We start from the raw sequence: 21,489 nt of genomic DNA, 5'->3' as shown, positions 1-21,489 counted from the left end.
ACATTATTTGCATATTTTTTTATTTATTTATTTTTAGAGAGGGAAGGGAGGGAGAAAGAGAGAAAGAGAGAAACATCAATGTGTGGTTGCTGGGGGCCGTGGCCTGCAACCCAGGCATGTGCCCTGATTAGGAATCGAACCTACGATGCTTTGGTTCGCAGCCCACGCTCAATCCTCTGAGCTATGCCAGCCAGGGAGTAATTATTTTAAAAAAGTGTTTAGTGCAGGTAAAGAATTGCATTCAGACCCTGTGCAGGGAATTCACTAAGAGAATCCCTGACACATTATATGACTGGGTACAGAGAAGTGACTGGCCAATCAAGAGGACACAGAATACTTAGGCTCGATAAGCTAGAGGCAATGGGCATAACTGCATTTAAATGTCTAAAACCCTCAGTACCCTCCAAAGAGGCAGAATTAGGGCAAAAAGACTGAAACTGCAGCCAAAAGCTCCAAGTATGTCAGGCAGGGAGGACATCTCATTTTAGCCATTTAATACATTGTCTCATAAGCAATTGAGTTTCCCATCCCTATTGATAATGCATCCTCCAGGGCAGCTGTAGGGAAATTCCTGCTTGGGTAAGAAGCTTGCACTAGATTCTTTCTACCAACACATGCATGATGAGTGTAATTTATTTACATGTCCAGTATTCTTCCATGGATAACCCAGACTTAAAAAAAATATTTTGCAGAGAAGTAAAACCTCATTTTAACTGCTCACACTAGGGGTCCTATTAGTGGTTCACCTATAACCACCACCTGCTAGGGCTGCAGCACAAAAGGAAGGGGCTGCCTCTACCTCCCAGCACACCAACTAGCTCAGGCTTCCCCCTTTCTCTCTCCTGTTCAGATGAACATTTCAGATGTTAATGTGTTCCTTTGATCCTGGCATCCTCAAATCTTCCCTGTCTGTGCACATTTCCCTTTCCCACTTAGCCTGCTTTTACTTGCTTTCTGCCCACTTTTACTTAAAGCAGTAGTGGTAGCTCCTGAAAGCAGCTACCACTAACTTTCTTAATATATACAATTATTTTCATAAGCAGCAAGTAAAACGTCCCCCAAACCTTCTCCCTCCCAGAGTAGACAAAAGGACATAAAGAGAGCATCATGGATAGTGAAATAGAAATGACCAATAAATGGATGAAAAGATGCTCAACCTCAGTTATAATTGGAGAAATGTGAATGGGATGCAATTTTCCATGTACCAGATTTTAAAATTTTTTAATTGTTGTTCAAGTACAGTTGTCTCCATTTCCTCCCCCCCACACAACTCCCCCCCACCCCAGCCATCCCCACTTCTCACCCTTGATCCTATCCCCCTTTGGTTTTGTCCATGTGTCCTTTATAGATGTTCCTGAAAACCTTTCCCCTCATTTTCCCCCATTATCCCCTCCCACTTCCCCTCTGGTTACTGTCAATTCATTCTTAATTTCAATGTCTCTGGTTATATTTTTTTCTTATTTCTTTTGTTGATTATGTTCCTTTTAAAGGTGAGATCATATGCTATTATCTTTCACTGCCTAGCTTATTTCACTTAGCATAATGCTCTCTGGTTCCATCCATGCTGTCACAAAGGGTAGGAGCTCCTTTCTTCCTGCTGCATAGTATTCCATCATGTAAATGTACTATAGTTTTTTGATCCGTTCATTTGCTGATGGGCACCTAGGTTGCTTCCAGCACTTGGCTATTGTAGATTGTGCTGCTATGAACATTGGAGTGAATAGGTTCTTTTGGATTGGTGTTTCAGGGCTCTTAGGATATAATCCCAGCAGCGAAATTGCTGGATAAAAAGGCAGTTCCGTTTTTAGTTTTCTGAGGAAATTCCATACTGTTTTCCACAGTGGCTACACCAGTCTGCATTCCCACCAACAGTACACTAGGGTCCCCTTTTCTCCACATCCTCTCCAAAACTTGTTGTTTGTTGATTTATTTATGTTGGCCATTCTGACGGTATGCAGTGGTATCTCATTGTGGTTTTAATTTGCATCTCTCTGATGGCTAGTGATGCTGAGCATCTTTTCATATGTCTCTGGACCCTCTGTATGTCCTCCTTGGAGAAGTGTCTGTTCAAGTCCTTTGTCATTTTTTAATTGGGTTGTTTGTCTTCCTGGAGTGGAGTCATGTGAGTTCTTCATATATTTTGGAGATCAAACCCTTGTCCAAGGTGTCATTGGGAAATATGTTTTCCCATATGATTGGTTCTCTTTTCATTTTAATTCTGTTTTCTTTAGCCTTTCAGAAGCTTTTTATCTTGTTGAAATCCTATTTTTTCATTCTTTCCTTTATGTCCCTTGCTCTAGGGGACATATCAGTGAAGATGTTGCTGTGTGGAATATCTGAGATTTTCCTGCCAATGTTTTCCTCTAGGACTTTTATGGTGTCACTACTTATATTTAAGTCTTTTATCCACTTTGAATTTATTTTTGTGTATGGTGTAAGTTGGTGATGGAGTTTCATTTTTTTGCATGTAGCTGTTCAGATCTCCCAACCCCATTTGCAGAAGAGTCTATTTCTACTCCATTTTATGCTTCTTCCCCTTTGTCGAATATTAATTGACCATGAGGAGTTGGGTTTATTTCCAGGGTCTCTAATCTGTTTCATTGGTCTATGTGCCTGTTCTTATGCCAGTACCAGGCTGTTTCACTTACAGTGGCTTTGTAATACAGTTTGGTAGAAGGTATTGTGATCCCTCCTACTTTGTTCTTTTTTCTCCAAATTGCTGTGGCTATTCAGGGTTGTTTATGGTTCCATATAAATTTCTGAAATGTTTGTTCTACATCTGTGGAATATGTCATTGGTACTTTCATAGGGATTGAGTTGAATGTGTAAATTGCTTTGGGTAGTATGGACGTTTTGATGATGTTAATTCTTCCAATCCATGAATATCCATGTACCGTATTTTTGAAGATTAAAGAATTTGAATAGACTCCATGTTGGTACAGTATAAGCAAAGAGGTGCAGCCTGGATGTTGGCCAACATTTTTGAAGATAAATTTGATGATATCTTTCAAAGTTTAAAGCATATATGCTCTATTCAAGGAATCTTTCTCAAATTTCTTTAGCACATTATAGAAACAGCTATTATATGTTTAAGCATCCATCTGTGTTGAAAACAAGTACATGAGGACAAGCAAAGCTATTCCTTTGGAAAAGTATTCTTTAAAGCATTGTTCTAATAATGAATAACTGGACATGACCTATATGGCCATCATTCATTCACTCACTCAACAGACATTTATTCAACAGACATTTACTATGCACCAGACAATGTTTACCTGCTTGGGATATATCTTGGAACAAAATATACAAAGATTCCTGCCTACTATCTTAGTGCATCAATAGAAGATTGATAACTAAAGATAATATATGCATAGAATTGAATAGTATTTATCCATTAAAAATTAGGTAGCTGAACATGATTTCAACATGGAAGGATGGCCAAGACATATTAGACACTTTATTGTTAAAGGGTATGTGCATGTGTCTGTGCTTGCATTATATGTAAACATTTTCTGGAAAGACTGGTCAAAAACCTTAGATATTGGGGTAGGGAGAAAGAGAATATTTTTTTCTTTTTATGAAGTCTTTTGTACTATTTCTCATAGCTAATATGTATGCTTTATATAATGAAAAACTTATAGGTATTCTAAAAAGGAAGAAATCATAAAGCTAAATCAGTAGTTCTGCTAGAGAAGTAAGGCTCATATCTCAAAGAAAATGGAAAATTCCATAACCTATCTGTAGGCATTGAGACCAAAATGATTAGGTGTTTGATGCTGTTCAGATTGTAGGAATGGAAATTAATACCATAGTACTTTGGAATGTAAAACTAAAGACATGAGGTGGGCCTGTGGCATTACTGGTCATGGGCCTGGTGGACCTGTCTGCATATACAAATCAAATAGGAAGACAGCCAGGGGCAGGGGAAGGACCTGGACTGACCGGCAGTTAAGTATTCTGGGGCTTCCTCCTGAGTTTGTGACTAACCTTGTGGCCTAGAACTAACATTGCATGAAGCCAGATTATTCTGGCAAATCCTTATTTGTAGGAGAGAGATTTGAGATAGCTCCTGAAATTCTCTGGAGTCTTTGAGAAAATTACTTCAGCATCTCCTAGTGCTGTGAAGAAACATTAGCTATATACTTTTTTTTTTTACCTGTTCCTGAGTAGATTCAAGTTTAAATACATTTGGACATTTTGTACTTAACACTATTTCAACATCAGGGTCATAGAAAATGAGGTTTTTTTGAATTCCACCTTAAATAAGTGACTAAGAGAAATTGACTTTAAATATGTGTTCATTGATAAATTTAATCTGATGTGTTGGGAGGGGGAAAGCAGTGTAATTCAACACACTGGGCATTTCTAGAGGAAATTAGAATACAATTTCATCCTTTTTGAAAACTGGATTTCAAACTGGATTTCTGTCAGATCCCCAAGCCCAGAAGTTCCACTTTGCCTTGTCTTTGGGGGTTAAGTTGTCCCAGGAGAAGGGCTGGTGGTTATAAATGAGTTTCATTTTGGGGTGCTGGGAGAGTGTCAGCTTGGAGGAGCGAGTGAGGGGATCTGTGAATGAATGATACATCTGTCTTGTTTGTGTGCCTCTGGGAGTGTCCATAGGGACCTTCTATCCAGAGTGGAATATGTGACTCAGACTCTCCTTCCATGTAGAACAAAATTGGTCCTAGCTGGGTAAGTCCAGATTATCCCACATAAAGCTAGTGAGAGCACGGAAATCCAAACAGAGGGAGAATGTCACAGCAAGCAACCCAAAGAGAAGATAATCATAGGAGGGCATGTTTCATAGATTTGGTATTTGGGACACTCCATTGCCATTTCTCCCTTTCCATTTGTTTTTCAACTGATTGGAGAACTACTAATGAGTGTGTTTACACTTTCTCCAGTTGTTTCACCCAAGTGTGAAAGCAGCTGGGAGAGAGAGGGGGGTTTGTTCTCTGTCCAAGGCCCCTAGCTGTCTCTTCTTCTGACTGCCTCTCCCTCCCCCAGTTTCCAGGCCCCTTCCACCCTGCCAAACCTCTCCTCACTGTCTCACCACCCCACTCCCTAGGGTTCTTGCTGGGAGCTCTGCTGCTCGTTCAGCAGGGCCAGCAGCCCCACCACATGTTTTGTGTTGCTCACATCCTCCTTTCTCTCCCGCTTTTGTTGTCATTTGTTTTTTTGTTTTGTTTTGTTTTGAAAGAGGTGAGGTAGAGAGGATTTGGGTTTATGCCCTTCCACTGAGCTTCAGAACTGGGAGCTGGCCCAGATTTCATTTGCTCCATTTCTATGCTGAGGTCAAAGCTCCTGAGGGAGAATGTCCTTCTCTACTCTGACAATCCTTGGGGACACATTCTCTCCTGGCTGCTCTGAATTTCTAGTCTCTGCTGTTTGCTATGCAGTCCACTCTGAGTTGCTTAGTTTTTGCCTTCCAATGAGGGTGTCTCAAGCTTCAGTCATTTTGAGAACAACCTTCACAATGTCTCGCATGTCCTATTACTTAATTTCTATGAGTTCTCTGATGCGCTCATTCTAATTTATTCAAATACATTTCAAAGTCAACCCATAACTATTAAAAGGCTGTTTACTCTTGTGAATCATTTTGTGTATCTCCAGGTACGTGGACACTGCTTTTCTTAGCCCTTACTGTGTAAGACTCTCTACTCCTTCTTGGGGCGCCACTGTGTGTTCTCCTTAGACTAGTCACCTGCACTGTCAGTTTTCAGTATATTGGCCAATTTTGTTAGGCCATGTTCTGAGGTGTTTTGTCTTAAATTCCCTAGTTGAGGAGATGATTTGGTGATGCCATTTCTGCTTAGGCCAATGATAAATATGTGTTGAATGTATGAATTGAGTGAATGAAGAACTTTACCTCCCTTGTCAGCAAGCACAGTTTTAGAGTCTGAATTCCAATGCCTGCACATAGCTGTCTCTTTTTCTTACCTCCTCTCTTTTTTTTTCTTCTTTTCCTCCCTCTCTCCCATCCTTCCTTTCTTCATGGCCTCCCCTTTTTCCTTTCTTTTCTTTTCTTTTCTTCCTCTTAGTTAAAGAATTGGGATTTGATTTTGAAGCTCACTTTATGAAGAAACCCATAATAAACTATACACAGAATGCATCCTTAGTTATGAGGAGAGTCTGGGATTTTTTTTGGAGACCCTCTATTGACTCTCTGAGCTGAAACAGTTTAGACTCCACATAAAATATGTGTTGTTTACCCAGGCTCTTCATGCTCTGCATACTGTTACAGTCCTTGAAGAGCTTGTCAGTGACAAGTAAGATAAATGAATGAAGAGGGCTTTACAAGTGTTTAAAAGCTAAGTATAGCATGTGCTGCCCACTACTTAATTAAACAGACCTGCGCTTAACTAAGTAACTTTGTGGTGGAAACTTCTAGAGCTTTCCCCTTCCCCTACAACCCCCCATCTCCAAAGGAGGGGCTCATGTTAGAAAGCCCTTGGTTGTCTGCAGTTGCTCATGTGGGAGCCTAGGTTCAAAAAGGTTTTGCTGGTTGGAGCATTAAAAATTAGTGTAGATGGTGGATAATGACTTTCGAGTTTATATTTGGATAGGTCACCAACATAGACTCCCTTCCAGCTTGATCAAGATTTTACAATGTGTCTGAGTTCCCTCCTTTTCACTTAGAACTTTAAAATTAAAGTGAGTTGCTTCTCTTCTCAGCTCTGATTGGGGTCAATGTCCAGAGAGTCAGGGCCCATTTCCAGATTAAGTTTAATTGCTGTTGTTTTTTTTTTTAAATGAAGGGTCAGTTTTTATGGATCTGAGCAGTAGGGTACAGTGGTTACGTAGGAAGCTTTGAAACAATTGTTCCAAGTCTGCTAGTTGTGTGATCTTTGGTATGCTTCTTTGTCTTTCTAAGCCTTGGTTTCTTCATCACTAAAGTGAGGATAACAACAGCCTCTGCCAGAGCTGACATTTGGGTCATATATATTTGAGTCACTCTTAGTTCTTGAGAGTTTCTGCCCCTTCCTAGCAACTGTTAAAGATTCTGAATACAGCCTCCTGCAGCCTGCATCACAGAGTCAGTGTGACTGTCCCAATGAGATGACAGGATAAGTGCTATGCTTGGCAGCAGCAAGGGCTAGGTGAGCATTGGGTATTATCGATGATATCTGTAGCTGGCTCCATCTCACAGGGCCAGTAGTCTTTCTGCCACTATTAGGGATCCTAAACTCCACCTTATCAGCAGAGTACACAGAACTCTCTCTACAAATAATTCTCCCTCCATGGTTCGCATTGGCAGGTAGCATAACTGAAGTGATGATGCTCCTGGGCAGTCATTGTCCTTAATCCTTTGTGGAATTCCTTGGGTTCCTAAAGTGGCAGCAGAAAGTTGTTTACCGGAATAGACCCCTCCCATGATTTTATCAGGAAAAAAGCTGCACAAAATGTAAAATATGAAATAAGAACAATACACCAATATCTATCCATGTAGAATGTGGTTCATGCTAAAGACACTCTACCCTACCTCTCCCATTTACCTCTGTTCCAGGAACAGAGACTCATAGGAAAGTGATTCTCACTCAGTGAGTCACTGAGTCTCAAAGTGACTATTTGGTAGAAAAAAAGAACTAGTGCCAGGACTGTGTTACTTCCCTACAGAAGGTGAAAGATCTATCTCCCTAGGTGATGAGAAATCTCAAGAGCAGAGCTTGGGAAGGCCTGTTACCACAGGAATGTGTCCTCTGCAACAGTTAGGCACTGGCTTGTTCATCATTCAACATAGGTTTGAGCTGGCATTCCCACAAAACAGACTCAGAGTCAACAATTTTGAGTAGGTGGTTTATTTGGGAGGTGATCCCAAGAAGCTCCCATGGTGAAAAAAATAAAGTGAGACAACGAAGGCAAAAGGTGAATAAAGGTGCATTATGAGAAATGTTGTGTTATAATCAACAAGGCTTGCACCCTGCTGAGGACCTATTGAGACATTCTGGAACATGTCATAGTGCTGTCCCACTAAGGTGTAAGAGTGCTGGTTATTTATTAATTACCTCCCTCCCTCATAGATTGGGAGTTGTTTGGAGAGCCTGAGCTCTCCATCATTTCTGGTCTGCCTTGTTCCCTGGCCAAACATGTTTCTGTGCCCAGAGGAAGACTTCAAGCAGAGAGAGAGATGCAGGGGCATGAGGTGGGAAGACAGCAGCACATCTAATATTCTCCATTCAAGCTGCAGGTGACCTCCAGGGTAGAACAAGAGGATGTGGAGAGGCACTAACATTCTCTATAATAATTAAAATAAGGGTCCTTAAAGAGTAGGTACAAAAATAGCAGCCATGCCCTCTATGGTGACCTACTAATTTTCTGTCTATAAATAAGGACTGAGGGAGGAGTCTTCACCAAAGTTGGGAGGGAGAGTTTCATCAATGTCCTGTTTAGCAGGGGGACGGATCAACTGAATGAGTTGGGAGAGATCAGATGAATTTTTGAGGCAGGACTGATGCAATAGCAGTGGATTGTGTAGATATTTGTAAAAACATAAATGTCAAGAGATTGGCGCATTTTCCCAAAAATGTCATAGTATGACAAGTGTGAGCATACATGTATATGGTTATGGCTATCTTAAATTCCTTCCAAAATGACCCATGTTGATAAGTTGAACTGAGAAATAAGAAAGTGAATTATCTCAAATATGTTTTCTGCTCTGTCCACAACCACTAAAGGAATGAAGAAAGCAGCGCATGTGCGCACGTGCACACACACACACCCCTCATGTCTTGGGTTTCAGTTTCCCATATTGACCTATGTTTCTTCTCAAGGTGATTAGAGGGTAAGTTTACCATAGAATCCCCCCAGCCCACTTTTCCTTATACCTGTATCCATGCCAACTTTTCAAGTCTTAGCTCAAAGGGCACCTGACCAATGGAGCTAGAGGACATTTCTCCTGCCTCTGGACATTCATGTAAGCCAATCCCTTTATTCTTGTTTTCCTTTCCATATTGTGTTATCGTTGGTCCTCTAATTATTCATGTTTTATTCATCTTCACTTTGTTACTATAGTAGGGCTGTGGAGTCAGAAACCTGAGTGAAGCCCTTTTCCTTAACTTGTTAGCTGAGCAATCATGGGCTTCCTTCCTCTTGAAAATGGCTACGTCAAAAGCAGGGATTTATTGAAAACATACTGGTCAAGCACTTAGCCTGACACAAGTGGTACTTGTCTTTGTGGTTGCAGAAGTTTAGTGTGTCTTGAATGAATTTCTGCGCAGTATCCACAGTAAAAGCCTTTCCATCATTGATTCTTACTTATTCCCATAAAGTTCCCCAATGCAGCATATCCTCCTAATATGCTGCTTCTTTATCCTTCTGCTTCACTTCTGTCCTCCAAGAGTGACCCAGGCATTGGAACCCAGACCCACATGAATGTCCATTGTGATTCATTACCAGGTTGGCCTGGTGAATGGATATTCAGGAAATCCTTCCCTTCCTCATTGTCCACTTGTCACCTGGTTGCTCCATCTTTTACTCGGAAACAAGAACTGTTGACCTTGCTCTGATTTAGCAAAAATAAGATTGGTAGAATAGTTCTGGACTATTTTGGATTTTCCTGGAAAGAAAGAGGGAGAAAAAGAAAACCTGATAGGATAAAGTGTATTTGCTATTGTATGGTATTATCTCCATATCTCATAGCAACAAATCTTATGATATTTTTTCTTATTTAAACCATATTCATGAAGATTTTATTGTTAACTTGATCCAGATGACTGATCAAAGCATAGTTTGTTATTGCCACCTTGCTAAAATATTTTAAAGGCAGTTTTAATATTACACTTTATAGCTACATATTGCCATTAAGCTATTGAGTCTATTACTGGTCAATCAAGGATTTTAATTTTGTTTCAAGAGCTTCTTAGATAAACTCTTCAAAAATGTCAAGAGAGATGGACTAAATGACACCTTTTCACATATGGTGTTCATTGGGGATTTTAGTTAATGGAGCAAGTTTCAGTTTACTATGGTTGGTTTTTGGTGCTTACAAAAGTATTCTAAGCCCCCTACTCTTCCGAAGGCCAGGGGAGAGTAACAAAATGAAGCCCATAATAACCCAATACCCCTTATCATTAATGAAACAAGTACCCAGGGACATGATGGAGTATATTACTGGATCCATTTTACTAAAGAGTGGAATCTTTCTCAAAGAAGACCAATTTTGCTTTTCCAACAGCCCAAAGCTGTACATTTATCTTGCTCTCTCCACTTCCAAGAACAACAGTAATCACAAACAAATATACATCAGGAACAGTTAAACTATCATATGGAGAGTTACACACTCAACTGGCCCATCCTAGATGCTGATTGTGTATTTTTCCTTTCATTTGTTCCAGTAGCCTATACCCTTTCCATTTATTCCTTCATACATTTATATATATATACTACCTATACACCAGACTCTATGCTAAGTGATGGGTATACGGGTGATTAAGACATAGCATTTCCCTCAAGATATTTTCTTTTTTTTTTCTATTTTTTTATTTTAATCATTGTTCAAGTACAGTTTTCTCCCATTTACTCCCATTCTAGCCCACCCACCCAACCCTATTTTCAACCTAGTGGTGGAGAAAGCCAAGAAAGCACATAGTTATTTAGCATTCACTGAGGAAAGTGCTATGATGGGGTAGGGGTTGAAGGAGGGTTTGGGATTTGGGGGAAGGCAGTGGAAGAGAACTTACTCTCTTCTGAGGTGGGCTTAGGGAAGGCATTTCTGGAAGTAACAGTGTTGAAGCTAAGACCAGAAGAACTAATGGGTCTAACTCAGGTAAAGATAGAGGATGAAGGCATGATAGGAACAGAGACAACATATCCAGGGCAAAAGAGAGGGGGAAGTAGCGGTGAGGCTGGGAAGTGAAGAGCAGTGACCTCCCAAGAGCCATGTAAGCTGCAGAGTAAATGGGGCTGTTTTCCTGAGGAAGTGGGAAGCTCTGGGGAACTTGAAGCCAAAGAGAAGCTGCCTTCAGGTTGCTCACTTCAGGGAGTGTCATTCTGGCTACAGGTTGTGTTCAATGGAAGGCAAGAATACAACAGGAGAACTGTTAGGGTCCAATTGCCCTTGAGAAATAAGGTGGTGCCTGGAAGGAAAAGGAAGTAGAAAATGAAATCTGATTAGATTTGTCTCAGAAGTCATGACATAATATCATAAAACGAATATAACACAGCCAAAAGTGAAAGTGTCAAGTCAGTCATTTGGTAGACACTGAAAAAGAAATAAAAATGGGCTTCAGTGACTTGCTAAATGAGTCTGAGTTCCCAAGTGCAGTGCATTGGAAAGTTATCCCTTTCCAACCCTATATTAGTTTTCCTGGGAATTCAGCTATGACTGCCCAAAAGATTTGCTGTTTAAATCTTTGTGGTAGGCACCCCATGTTGTCTGATGGTTATGAACCAGTATGTATGGAATCACCCAGTAAATATATCTGAAGTGATTTGAGCAAATGATATTCTTGTTCCAAAGCTTGTTAAAATTTTCTGCAGGCTTTTTTTCCCCATTAACCTTTAGGGAGTCTTATTCATGGCTTTCTATCCTTCCAGCCCAGTGTGGGTGTGTTAGGAAATCAATACAATTGGGTAGTGATGAGGATAGGTAGTGTAGATAAAACAAACAAACAAACAAACAAATGAACGGAGATTTATTTTCAATCTGAGAATTAGCAAGCAGGATTGGTCAAACTTTCTTGTAGGAGAAAAAACTAGCAACCAGTCTGTAAGAAATCGGTCACAGTTTAGGGGATATGTTACAAGCAAGATAAATAAAAGTAGTCTAGAGTATCAGGCCAAACTCTCATTTTTCATCTCCGTTTCATGCTCTTCTCTTCCAGCCGAGACTAATCAAAAGAAGCCTCTTCCGCTCACAATTGCTCTGTGTACATTTCCCCCAGATCTGGTATTCACATGAACAACGTGGTTTATTTATATTTCAGCACCAAATTGGAAAGATGACATCATTCATTTACAGTCTTTATCCCATGACATGCCTACTCTCCAACACCTCATTTCAGCAGACACATTTAGGACTGCATATAGCATCTTGTTTAGCTTGTACATTCTTTTATGGGATACAGTTCAAAGGTAGGGAACTTTAGGCTTGTCGCTGGTAAGAAAATAATCTCATAAAATCACAGGAGCTTCCCCAAAGGATAAGGACATTATGATATTTACAATAGCAGTTATTATTTGTTCATTTAGGCTCCATCGTTCATTCTTGGGCAAGTTCCTTCCTTATTGACCATAGCAGATCTTATAAGTCCCTTTAGGCCCTTGGAATTCTATTAGAAGACACAATTCCAGATTTATTAGTTCACAAGTTCAAAAGTACAGGCTCTTAACAATACTGGAATTTTATGTGTGAACACTGAATTTCAGAATTTCCTACACAAGGGTAGGCTATATGAGGGATATCTCAGTACTTGGTCAGCAACAGCCCCACTGACCTTCTGTTTCTCACAAGACATAACTTGTCCATCGGGTCTTCTGATACTCGAAGTGTCCAAGTGAAGGATAGAAATGGTGTCAGCTGCCAAAGGTCGCCTGGGATTTTTAATTTGTTATTTCACCTCAATTTTATTGATTTTATCCATATAATGCATTTTTTACATCTGTTCTGGGGCTGTTCAAATATTGTACACATTTCAAAAAATGAAATGAGTAAATCATGAGACATCCTTTGGCAGGTAGAATAGAGATGTGAGGTGTTTTCAAAACTTAACAGAATCAAAGCATGTATAAGAAAGTTATTTCTACCTGTTCAGCTGTTTGTCATTTTTGCTAGCAGCATGGCAAAGAGAAAAGTCTAGTGATTAAGAATTGGAATTCCCAGAAAACACCCATGTTCTATGTCAAGAAAGAAGCTCTGGGGGCTGAAATCTGTGCCTTGATTGAAAATGGATATAATAATAGTTTCTCCCAGGAAAGTTTTAAGGATAAGTTAGATTGTGCATGAAAAATACTATAAGAAAACACTATGCGAGGTCCAGAATTATTATCAGTGTATTATTTATATCACATAATAAAATTCCAACTGGTTTGAGGTTTTGCTAACCTCTGACTTCTCACACTCTTAAAGTGCTGATGGCTCGTTGTCATCCCTAGCTACCAGTGAGTTTGTAATGCCGATTCATGAGATATCCTCAACTCTCAGTGACCTTCTCTGGCTGGAAATAAATCTCATCTTGCCCCTAGAAGGACAGCATCCCTCAAAAATCATGGCCCTTCTTTCCTTCTCTCATTGTACCAACATGCCTATGCATCTACATTTGCTAGACCATATGCTAGATTCTAGAGTGAGGCAGATGGAAGAAAGACAGACAGATAAATCCTTGGTTACAGAGTGGTAGTAAGCCAGAGGTACACATCGCCTAGCCTCAAAGGTGCAGTCAGGAAAAGGCTGTGAGTTGGCCAGACCCAGAAGTTAGAGGTGAGACGAGGTGGCTGGGGGAACTGTCTCAGGCAAAGAAAATATGTATCAAGAAGGGGAAATGCCTTAAAGTAAACAACAATAATAGTAATAATAGCATTTGACTTTTATTGTGAGCCACTGTGTGCCAGGTCCTGAACTGATGCTTGAAGTTCATCATTAGGAGGGTGGCACTATTACTCCCATTTTAGAGTTGAGGAAATTGAGGCATAGAAATAGTTAACCAAAGAACTTATGTGCATGTCCCATTGACATGAACAATGAAGAGAGTTTGCCTGAGGGAGTAGGGGGTACTGGATGGGGGAGGGCAAAGGGGGGAAAATTGGGACAACTGTAATAACATAATCAATAAAACTTGAATCCAGACAGTCTTATCTCTAAACTCACATTTGTAGACTTTCTGGGCTGGATATTTTTATCTTCCTTTTTCCATGGTCTTTAGGTATTTTTCTAAATTCTCTGACCCTGTTAAGTCAGTTCACTGCTATGTTATTGCCCTGCATATCAAAACAATACAATAAAACAGTTCTATGGCCCAAGGGTTTTTACTATGACACCCAGTTGCCTCCTGTGGCAAACAGTGGGAAGTAAATTAGAGTGGTCAGCTCTTCACCATTGACTTTGCTCCTTTTGCTCAGTTTCCCCCCAAAAGTTTCTGAGTTAAAATGTCCATAGCATGCCCATTTACCAGAAGTCATCATAGCAGCAAACCATCTCCATTAACATTTTTGCCTTTGGCAGCTTTCTAGTGGATTTCTCTGCTTTGTCTTGCAAAACCATCATTTATTTGTGGCTCTGTGTCTCCATCCAGTCCTTTCCCATTTTTCCACTTAGGACTTCCTTCTCTTGCTTGCTCTAGAGTGTAGGACATGATTGTTGGCAGTTTGTGATCCTAAGCTTCCTCTGGATCTCTGTGATTGTTTGATATGCACCTTAGGAATTGTCCATTCTTTCCCCCTTTTAAATCATGTGGGAGAAGTACATTTACATCTACAAATGTAGGTCCAAGAACATAGTAACTTCATAGATGTGACAAAGCCTCTTTCACCAAAGCATGGTGCATTCTTCATGAAGTGTCAATTTGACTAAATATAAAAATTTCTGGATTAGGAACAAAGGGAGCCCTCTAGGTGCTATAATGATGCCATGAGTCTCTGGCTGGTCTTCTAGCTCCTGATGGAATCTCCCCTGATTTTTGTGTGCACAGACCCAGAACAGAATGAAGCTGATGGCAGACAACTATGACGAGGACCACCACCATTACCACCACCACCACCATCACCACCACCACCGATCTCCTGGGAGGTCGCAACATTCCAATCACAGGCCCTCTCCCGACCAGGTCAGTTTCATTGCTGCTTACCTCCAGGACCCCTTTTACCCTTTGGATATTTTAAGATAAAATAAATAATCCTCAAGAAATAATAAACAGCATAAAGTGATACGTTCTTTGAACTGAAACTAATAGCTTTGGTATTTATTTCCATCACTCAAGGAATCTAAATGTTTTCCTTTCTCCTTCCTCTTTAAGGTTTTGTCTGTTCTTGTTTATGTTATGCATTTTCTTTCCTCCCCTCCTTTCTTCTTTCATAGATATGTCATCTATTGCTGGCTCAGTATCTAATGGTGGGTGACTTTGGAATGTCTTTTTCAGAGTTTTAAGAGAAAGCACTTTGTTTCCATGAGCTTGGCAATCAGAGAAGTTTTGAATTTGCTGAGCGCTTTTCTAGAAAATTCCTCAGTGATGCAAATTAACAGTGGGGTAAAACAATATGAAAAAAAAATCAGTTTTGCTTGTATTTTAGCCAGTGAAATCAAGGGGTCTGGTTTATTTGATTTGGACCATATCTTCTCCTTTGACTAAGTAAAACAAGTGAAAAGATGGATTGACAAAAACAATAATTTCCTGTGATTTTTAACTATTTTGCATTTGCCCACCAAATACAAAAACTACTTATGGCATTTGGTATTAAAACTCTTGAAGGTAAGTTTCACGGAAACTATTAAATTCAATGCAAACTAGCAGGATGATATAGTCAATATTAGCAGTATTTCAACCTTGATCATACTATTACCTTTTCTTTGTGATCCTAGTGTAACTTACAAAATTTCAAGAGGGGTAGGGCATAGGTAACAGAATACAATCATCTGGATAAGTGTGAATGCTTTTGTTATATATTTCTGAATATATATTTCTGAATGTGAGGAGAGGACTTACTGGAATTACCTATGTGAACAGGGCTTAAATTGTTCGTTGGAGGGAGAGGTACTTAATATGCTTCAGCTGGCTTGGCTTCCATTTTCACTTCATGTTACTCACATCCCAAAGGAGGTTAAGATTCTAGGTGTACAGGGGGAGTACAGGGGGAGTCTAGGTGTACAGGGGGAGTACAGGGGGATTCTAGGTTTACCAGGAGTACAACTCCAGGGGGAGCCATTTGTATAGTATATGACATGAAAAGGCTCCCTGGAGTGTGCAGTGAGGTTGCTCTAACCAGGAAGTCCCATACCCTCACCCCCAGCTTGGCCCTACCCTTGTACTGGGAAACATTTGTCCTCAGAGACCTCAATGCTGCAGAAGGTGTTCACACACAGGACACCTCAGTATCTGAGGTCAAGTACAGAAAGGCACCAGTTTGTTATTAGCTAAAAATTGGTCTCAATTTGGAGATCAGCATAGTGGAGAGAAATGTTATTTTTATGTCATTATCTTGTATGACTGTGGTTTTAGTTTGATTTGGTTTTATTTCTTCAGTTCTCATTCCTCACAACCAATACCCTCCCCATAACCTGTCACAGTATGACTGGCATCCTGCTAATCAGATCTCTTCATTCTCATTCTTAGTCCAGACCCTTTGTTCCTTAAACTTCTCCCATTAGGGGTGAGTGTAAGGTTTTATCTGTGCTCCCGGAAGGCTTCCCCCAAGAGAAACAGGAACTGTACAAGCTGAAAGAAGGATTTGGAGCTCCATTGGGGGAGTGGATCACACAAGGATGTGTTGAGATCACAGACAGGCTTGTTTCATCACAGAGACACATATGCTAATATGTTCTCCTACCAACAGGGCAGCAGATCAAATTTATCTGCCTTGCAAATGATATTTCTTACAAAAGCTTATCTCTTGCTGCTTTCCCAGAGGTCTTTAATCATAAACTAGAATGCTTGCCTGCTTGGTTGACCCTCTTATGCTAGTCCACTGACATGAGAGGTTGTCACAGGGGAGAAATCATGACTCAGGGGTGGTGCCCTTTCCAGAAGAGTTAGCATTCTTTGAGGAGTGTCTGGCTAAGATATGTCATCAGGACCTCTGACACACCTTTGTCAATGCTACTGTTAGGAAGATGGTGATGCCCTTTCACTTTCACATCCTTCATTTCAGTGCCCACTCTAAGCAACCCATGGACATGGAGGCAGATAATCCCATCCTCTACAGATGAGAAAGCCAGCCCTGAGAGGATGGGGGTGAACTTGACCAGAGTCCTGCTGCTGGTTATTTGCTCATTCAACTAATACTTGGAGCATATATTCTATGCCAACCACTATGCCTTCAAGGAGTTTGCTGTCTAGTCCTGGGATAAAAATTCAGGTCATCTGATGTCTCATTTAATTCTTGTCTGGATCATGCCAATCAGAACATGACAGATAAAAGGTAGTTATAATTTAATTAGGGGCCAATGACTTAGGAAGTTACTCTGAAGTGGGTGCACCAGGAAATGACTTACCCTTGGCCAGGAGGATAATTTTGGTTTTAAATTGGAATCAGCAAACTTATAATACTCCTTTGCTGCATTCTTTCAGTTAGAGAAGGAGAATTAAACAAGGAGCCCTGGTATGAGTGTGCTGACGCTATCGATAGTAAGGCCTTTTTGGACTAGCTGTCCTAGGTCTGGGGAAAGGATGACCCCTGCTATACTGGAGATTTGAGATTCATAATCATCAACAGCTCCTATCAATAGATGCATTGTTATAAATCCAAGTCCTAGAATGTAACAGTCTTAAAAGGCTGAGAAGCCTTTCCCAATTGATTAAAAACTGCACATAATTAATTGTGTAAGCCTATATACTAATATGTATGGAGTGGGTTACTTCTCAGGAGAAAGTGACAGCCTTATATCAGTATGTGACAACACTGGATTCTAAATAACAGATGATTTGATTATGATTTTAATTAAATGTCCATAATGTATCCATGCTAACTGAGCTGATTTAAAGGGGAGACATCTCTTCTAGAATTCCCAATCCCCTTCCCATCAGTCTTCCAGCCCCAACTTTCCTATGGCCCTGAAGGTTGACAACAGTGTGTTCTGGAAGAGGGCCTACCTCTTCCAATGTCTTGTTGACAATGCTTTCTGTGATTTAATTACAGATCGAAACATGAAAATGAAGAAATATAAAAAATCCATCCCATTGCTACTTTTCCAGAGAAACTCATTTTTCCTTAGGAAATTCAATTTAAGTATTGCCAGGTTTGCAGAATTCAGTTCTTTTTCCATTTTTTCCCTGTCCCTCTCTCTTTCACTATGATTTTTCTTTCTCCTCAGGAGAAACTGAATCCAAGGGTTATAAGTCTAGACTAACATTTCCCAAAGTAACTTTTGGAACATTAGTCCCATGAGGATAGTCTTGTAACAAAGATTCAGTGGGCAAGGAATTTTGGGAAAGTACTGCATATTATAATTCAATCTTGGAGAGTCTTGGTGCAATTAGCAGATCAAAGGACTGAAAAAGTCATGTAAGAAAGAAAACTCTCCAATTTTATTTAATCCAGCATTTCCCAGATTTATTTGATCATAGAATCTTTTTTTCTTTCCTTTTCTAGTAACATCTGTGCTCTGAGAAATACTGTTCTCAGAGTATCAGGTGAAGAAAGAGACTACCCAGTTTAAAACATGGCTGATCTAGTTTCCAGCAGTGTTTTTCATCTTAAGGTGGAGTTTTGAAGTATTTCCCTTATGCTTTGCATAGCAGAAAATGAGAGTTCCCCTTTCATTTATTTCTTGGGATACCTTTATAAAGGATATAACATCTGAGAATGTGTTATGCCACCCAAAACCCAAAAGATCTGAACTCAGGGAGCCATTGTAATGATGAGGACCCAAAAAAGCCAGGATAATCATAAATTTGAAGCCTCCCAGGGATTGAAAATGAGTGTGATGAAGACAAAGGAGGATTTGGAGAACATATAAGAGAAATCAAGGGTATGGCAATCCAACAGCCAAAAAGGAGCAGTTAATAGCTGGTGCCCTGTGACCCCCCTATGGGATGGCCATAGTCATTGAATATGCCCAAATAGAACATTCAGACAAATCTCAGTAACACCTTTCGGAAATTCTTTAAACCAAGAAGCAGGCACAAGGGCAGACAACAAAAATTTCCCATGATACAAGCTACTGATGAGCTTTGAGAAGCACCAAAGACCAAAGAACTGATGGAACATGCTGGAAACACATCAGTGATTTTATTTTTTGTGAAGTCACCAAGATTTATTTTAGGAAAACTAAGTGGAAGCTCAACTTCTCCTAAATGCCCTCTGTACCTGTCATCATCAGTATCATCTGTTATTTTCTTTAAGTAGGATCTTTCCTTGACTTATCTATGATGCCAAGCCTTTTTACTTTCCTTTTTCCAGGCATCATATGATTTGTATTGTTCCTGAAAAAAGTTATATTTTATTAATCTCCTTCCAGTGCTCCCAGGTGTGAACTAATCCCATGGGTAAGAAAAGCACACCATCAGAGTGAGCTCCACACTCCAGCCAACTTAAAATGCCAGGTCTTGGTCAAGCTGCCCTTTGGCATTCAGGACTCCAGTTTCCATACCTGGGTTTTGGGTTGGTGTTGGGCCCCTTTGGCCCTGAACTGCACTGTTTTGTTGTTGTTTTTGTTATTGTTGTTGTTGTTGTTTTGTTTTTATTTGTGTGTGTGTGAAAAATTCACTTCCATTTGTTAAAGCTTCTGCCACTCTGATTCTAATGTGTAGGGGCCTAAATGGCAAAGAACCTAAACATGTTTTGGCTGGAAACCGCAGAATATGTGGCCACTTTCCAAGCCCAGAGCTCGCCTCTCCTCTTGCTCCTTCCTTTGGATGGAAATGCTCTCTCACAGGAGTTTGGAATCTCAAAAAATGTTCGCTGCCTTGAAGAGGCATTTCACATTTCACTTATAGAAGTCCCACTTCTAAAGAAGAGCCAGAGTCCAGGAGCATGGAGGCAGAATATTTACTAAATTGATAATGGAAGGAGTTGGTCAAGTTTTATATGTTATCCATATTCTTTGTTTCATATTGCAAAGCACATTTATACCTGTCGGGCCTATAATAGGCACTCTGTGAACATCTGAGTGAGTTGTTTCCACAGCACCTCTGGGAACTAGGAAGAGCAGATGGAAGTATCTCTGCGGTAAAGAAAGAGATCTCTAGATAAAGAAACTGGAGCTCAGAAAGGTTGTTAGCTATCCTGAGTCACACCTCTGAAAGTCAACAGGGCCAAGATGAAAACCTGAGTCTCAGTCTGAGTGCTGTCCATTGGTGGCAAACCTCTTTGGATATTAGTATGGATGTACAAGGGAGGACCCCCCAAAAACTGGAATTATCTCCTAGAGGGCAGGCCCTTTCTAGTACAGGCTTCCTCTGCCAGGTGAGTGTTCTAGGAATCCACCTGTATCAGTGTACCAGCTGGTGGTGTTATGAGAGGCTGTGTTTGGCTTCAGTGAATTTATTTTGAAGACTCTTTCATTGTGTTTGCCCATTTCACAATGGGTGATTTATGAGCACACCTGCCCATGCTGTGCTGTGTGTTCAGCAGTTTTTGACCAAAAATGACATGACCCCAGTACCCCACCTTCCCTATTCACTTGATCTCGCCCCAAGTGTTTTGCTGATGTAGAAGAAATGAAATAAAAATGTCAGAATCACTAAAAGGCATCAAACTTGATGAGTTCAAAAACTATTTTGAGCAGTGGAAAGGAAGTCTTGATAGATATATTGCATCATATGGAGAGTACTTTGGAGGTGACTGAAGTTTAAACATGTAAAATTAAACACATAATTTTTTATAAATAAATTATGGGTTTTTTGGATCCTGCATCATATTTGTGCAACAAAATGTTATGAATATTGTTGCATGGCTATAATATCAAGTTTTCCTCTAATGCAAATATGCTTTCTTTTCCCCATTAAATTATAGGAAAATTTATCCTATTTCTTATTCTGATCAATGTTGAATTAAAATGTTATCTCCTTAGTTCTCTTTCCATTTGCCTCAGCTTTCATTTTCTTTATTTCCCTTTTTCTGTTTTTTTTATTTCATTCCTTTCATTTTCCTCCCATTTCACCTATTCACCTTTTCTCTTCTCTATCTCCATTGTCCTTGAGCCAAACAAAATATGTCTTCTCCCAACTCCCCCACTGCCATGTAATCACCAGAGTGAGATTCTCAAGGAGTGGAGAGCATGACACAGAGAGGGCAGGGGGAGTCACTCTAGGTTATAGGAGGACCTTGGCCATGGCTTGCCAGGACACACATTCCTTTGTTCACTCACCCTTGAGCTTCTGCACACACAAGGGCCTGGTACAAGCCAGTCCCCCTGAACAAAGTTAAGGATGCTTCAATCGGCCAAAGGCTGCCATCAGATCAGCTAGGGTTTTCTGAATACTTGCAGATAATGGCAGGAAGTGGGTTTTCATTTTGCATCTTTAACTTTAGGACAACTACTCAGCTATTTTATTCCCAGAAAATTAATTGCCCTAGTCATATATATTACCCAGTCCACTTGGCAATTTCTGAAACCCAGCTGTAGATGTGAGTGGCCTTTGGTCCTTTCTCTGCAGCTCCTGGTTACCATGTGGTCCTGGAACATGTTGGCTTTCAGCTGAGATGTGAGTCTGTAGTGCTGGACATCTTTTAGAGCACTGAATGTCCAATTCCATTTCCTGTTGAAAATCCTTATAGAATTCTGTTTGGGATACATGTCATTCTGCCATAAGCCATCAAATAACTTACTCAGACCTAGATTTGGCCTTCTTTCAAGAGAGAGAACATGGGTCAAATATACAGACTGTATATTTAAGATAC

General features: G+C 40.2%; 1 protein-coding gene across 4 annotated transcripts in view; it reads left to right on the top strand.

The window, feature by feature from the left end:
• Nucleotides 1–21,489, top strand: part of ERC2 (ELKS/RAB6-interacting/CAST family member 2) — a 943,617-nt gene that overhangs the window by 742,084 nt on the left and 180,044 nt on the right. For all 4 annotated transcript variants that reach the window (XR_006784938.1, XR_006784937.1, XR_006784936.1 and 1 more), the window contains one exon: nucleotides 14,625–14,759. Coding sequence is in view for 1 of the 4 variants with exons in the window: in XM_045832534.1 (XP_045688490.1) it covers nucleotides 14,625–14,759 (135 nt within the window). In the remaining 3 variants the exon portion in view is untranslated. The remainder of the gene's footprint in view (nucleotides 1–14,624; nucleotides 14,760–21,489) is intronic.

The sequence above is a fragment of the Phyllostomus hastatus genome, unplaced genomic scaffold (assembly GCF_019186645.2).
Source record: "Phyllostomus hastatus isolate PE091 unplaced genomic scaffold, TTU_PhHast_1.1 phas_contig_16, whole genome shotgun sequence".
In the NCBI taxonomy this organism is placed as follows: domain Eukaryota; kingdom Metazoa; phylum Chordata; class Mammalia; order Chiroptera; family Phyllostomidae; genus Phyllostomus; species Phyllostomus hastatus.
Note: the sequence above shows the minus strand (reverse complement) of the source record. Positions and strands in the feature narration are given on the sequence as shown.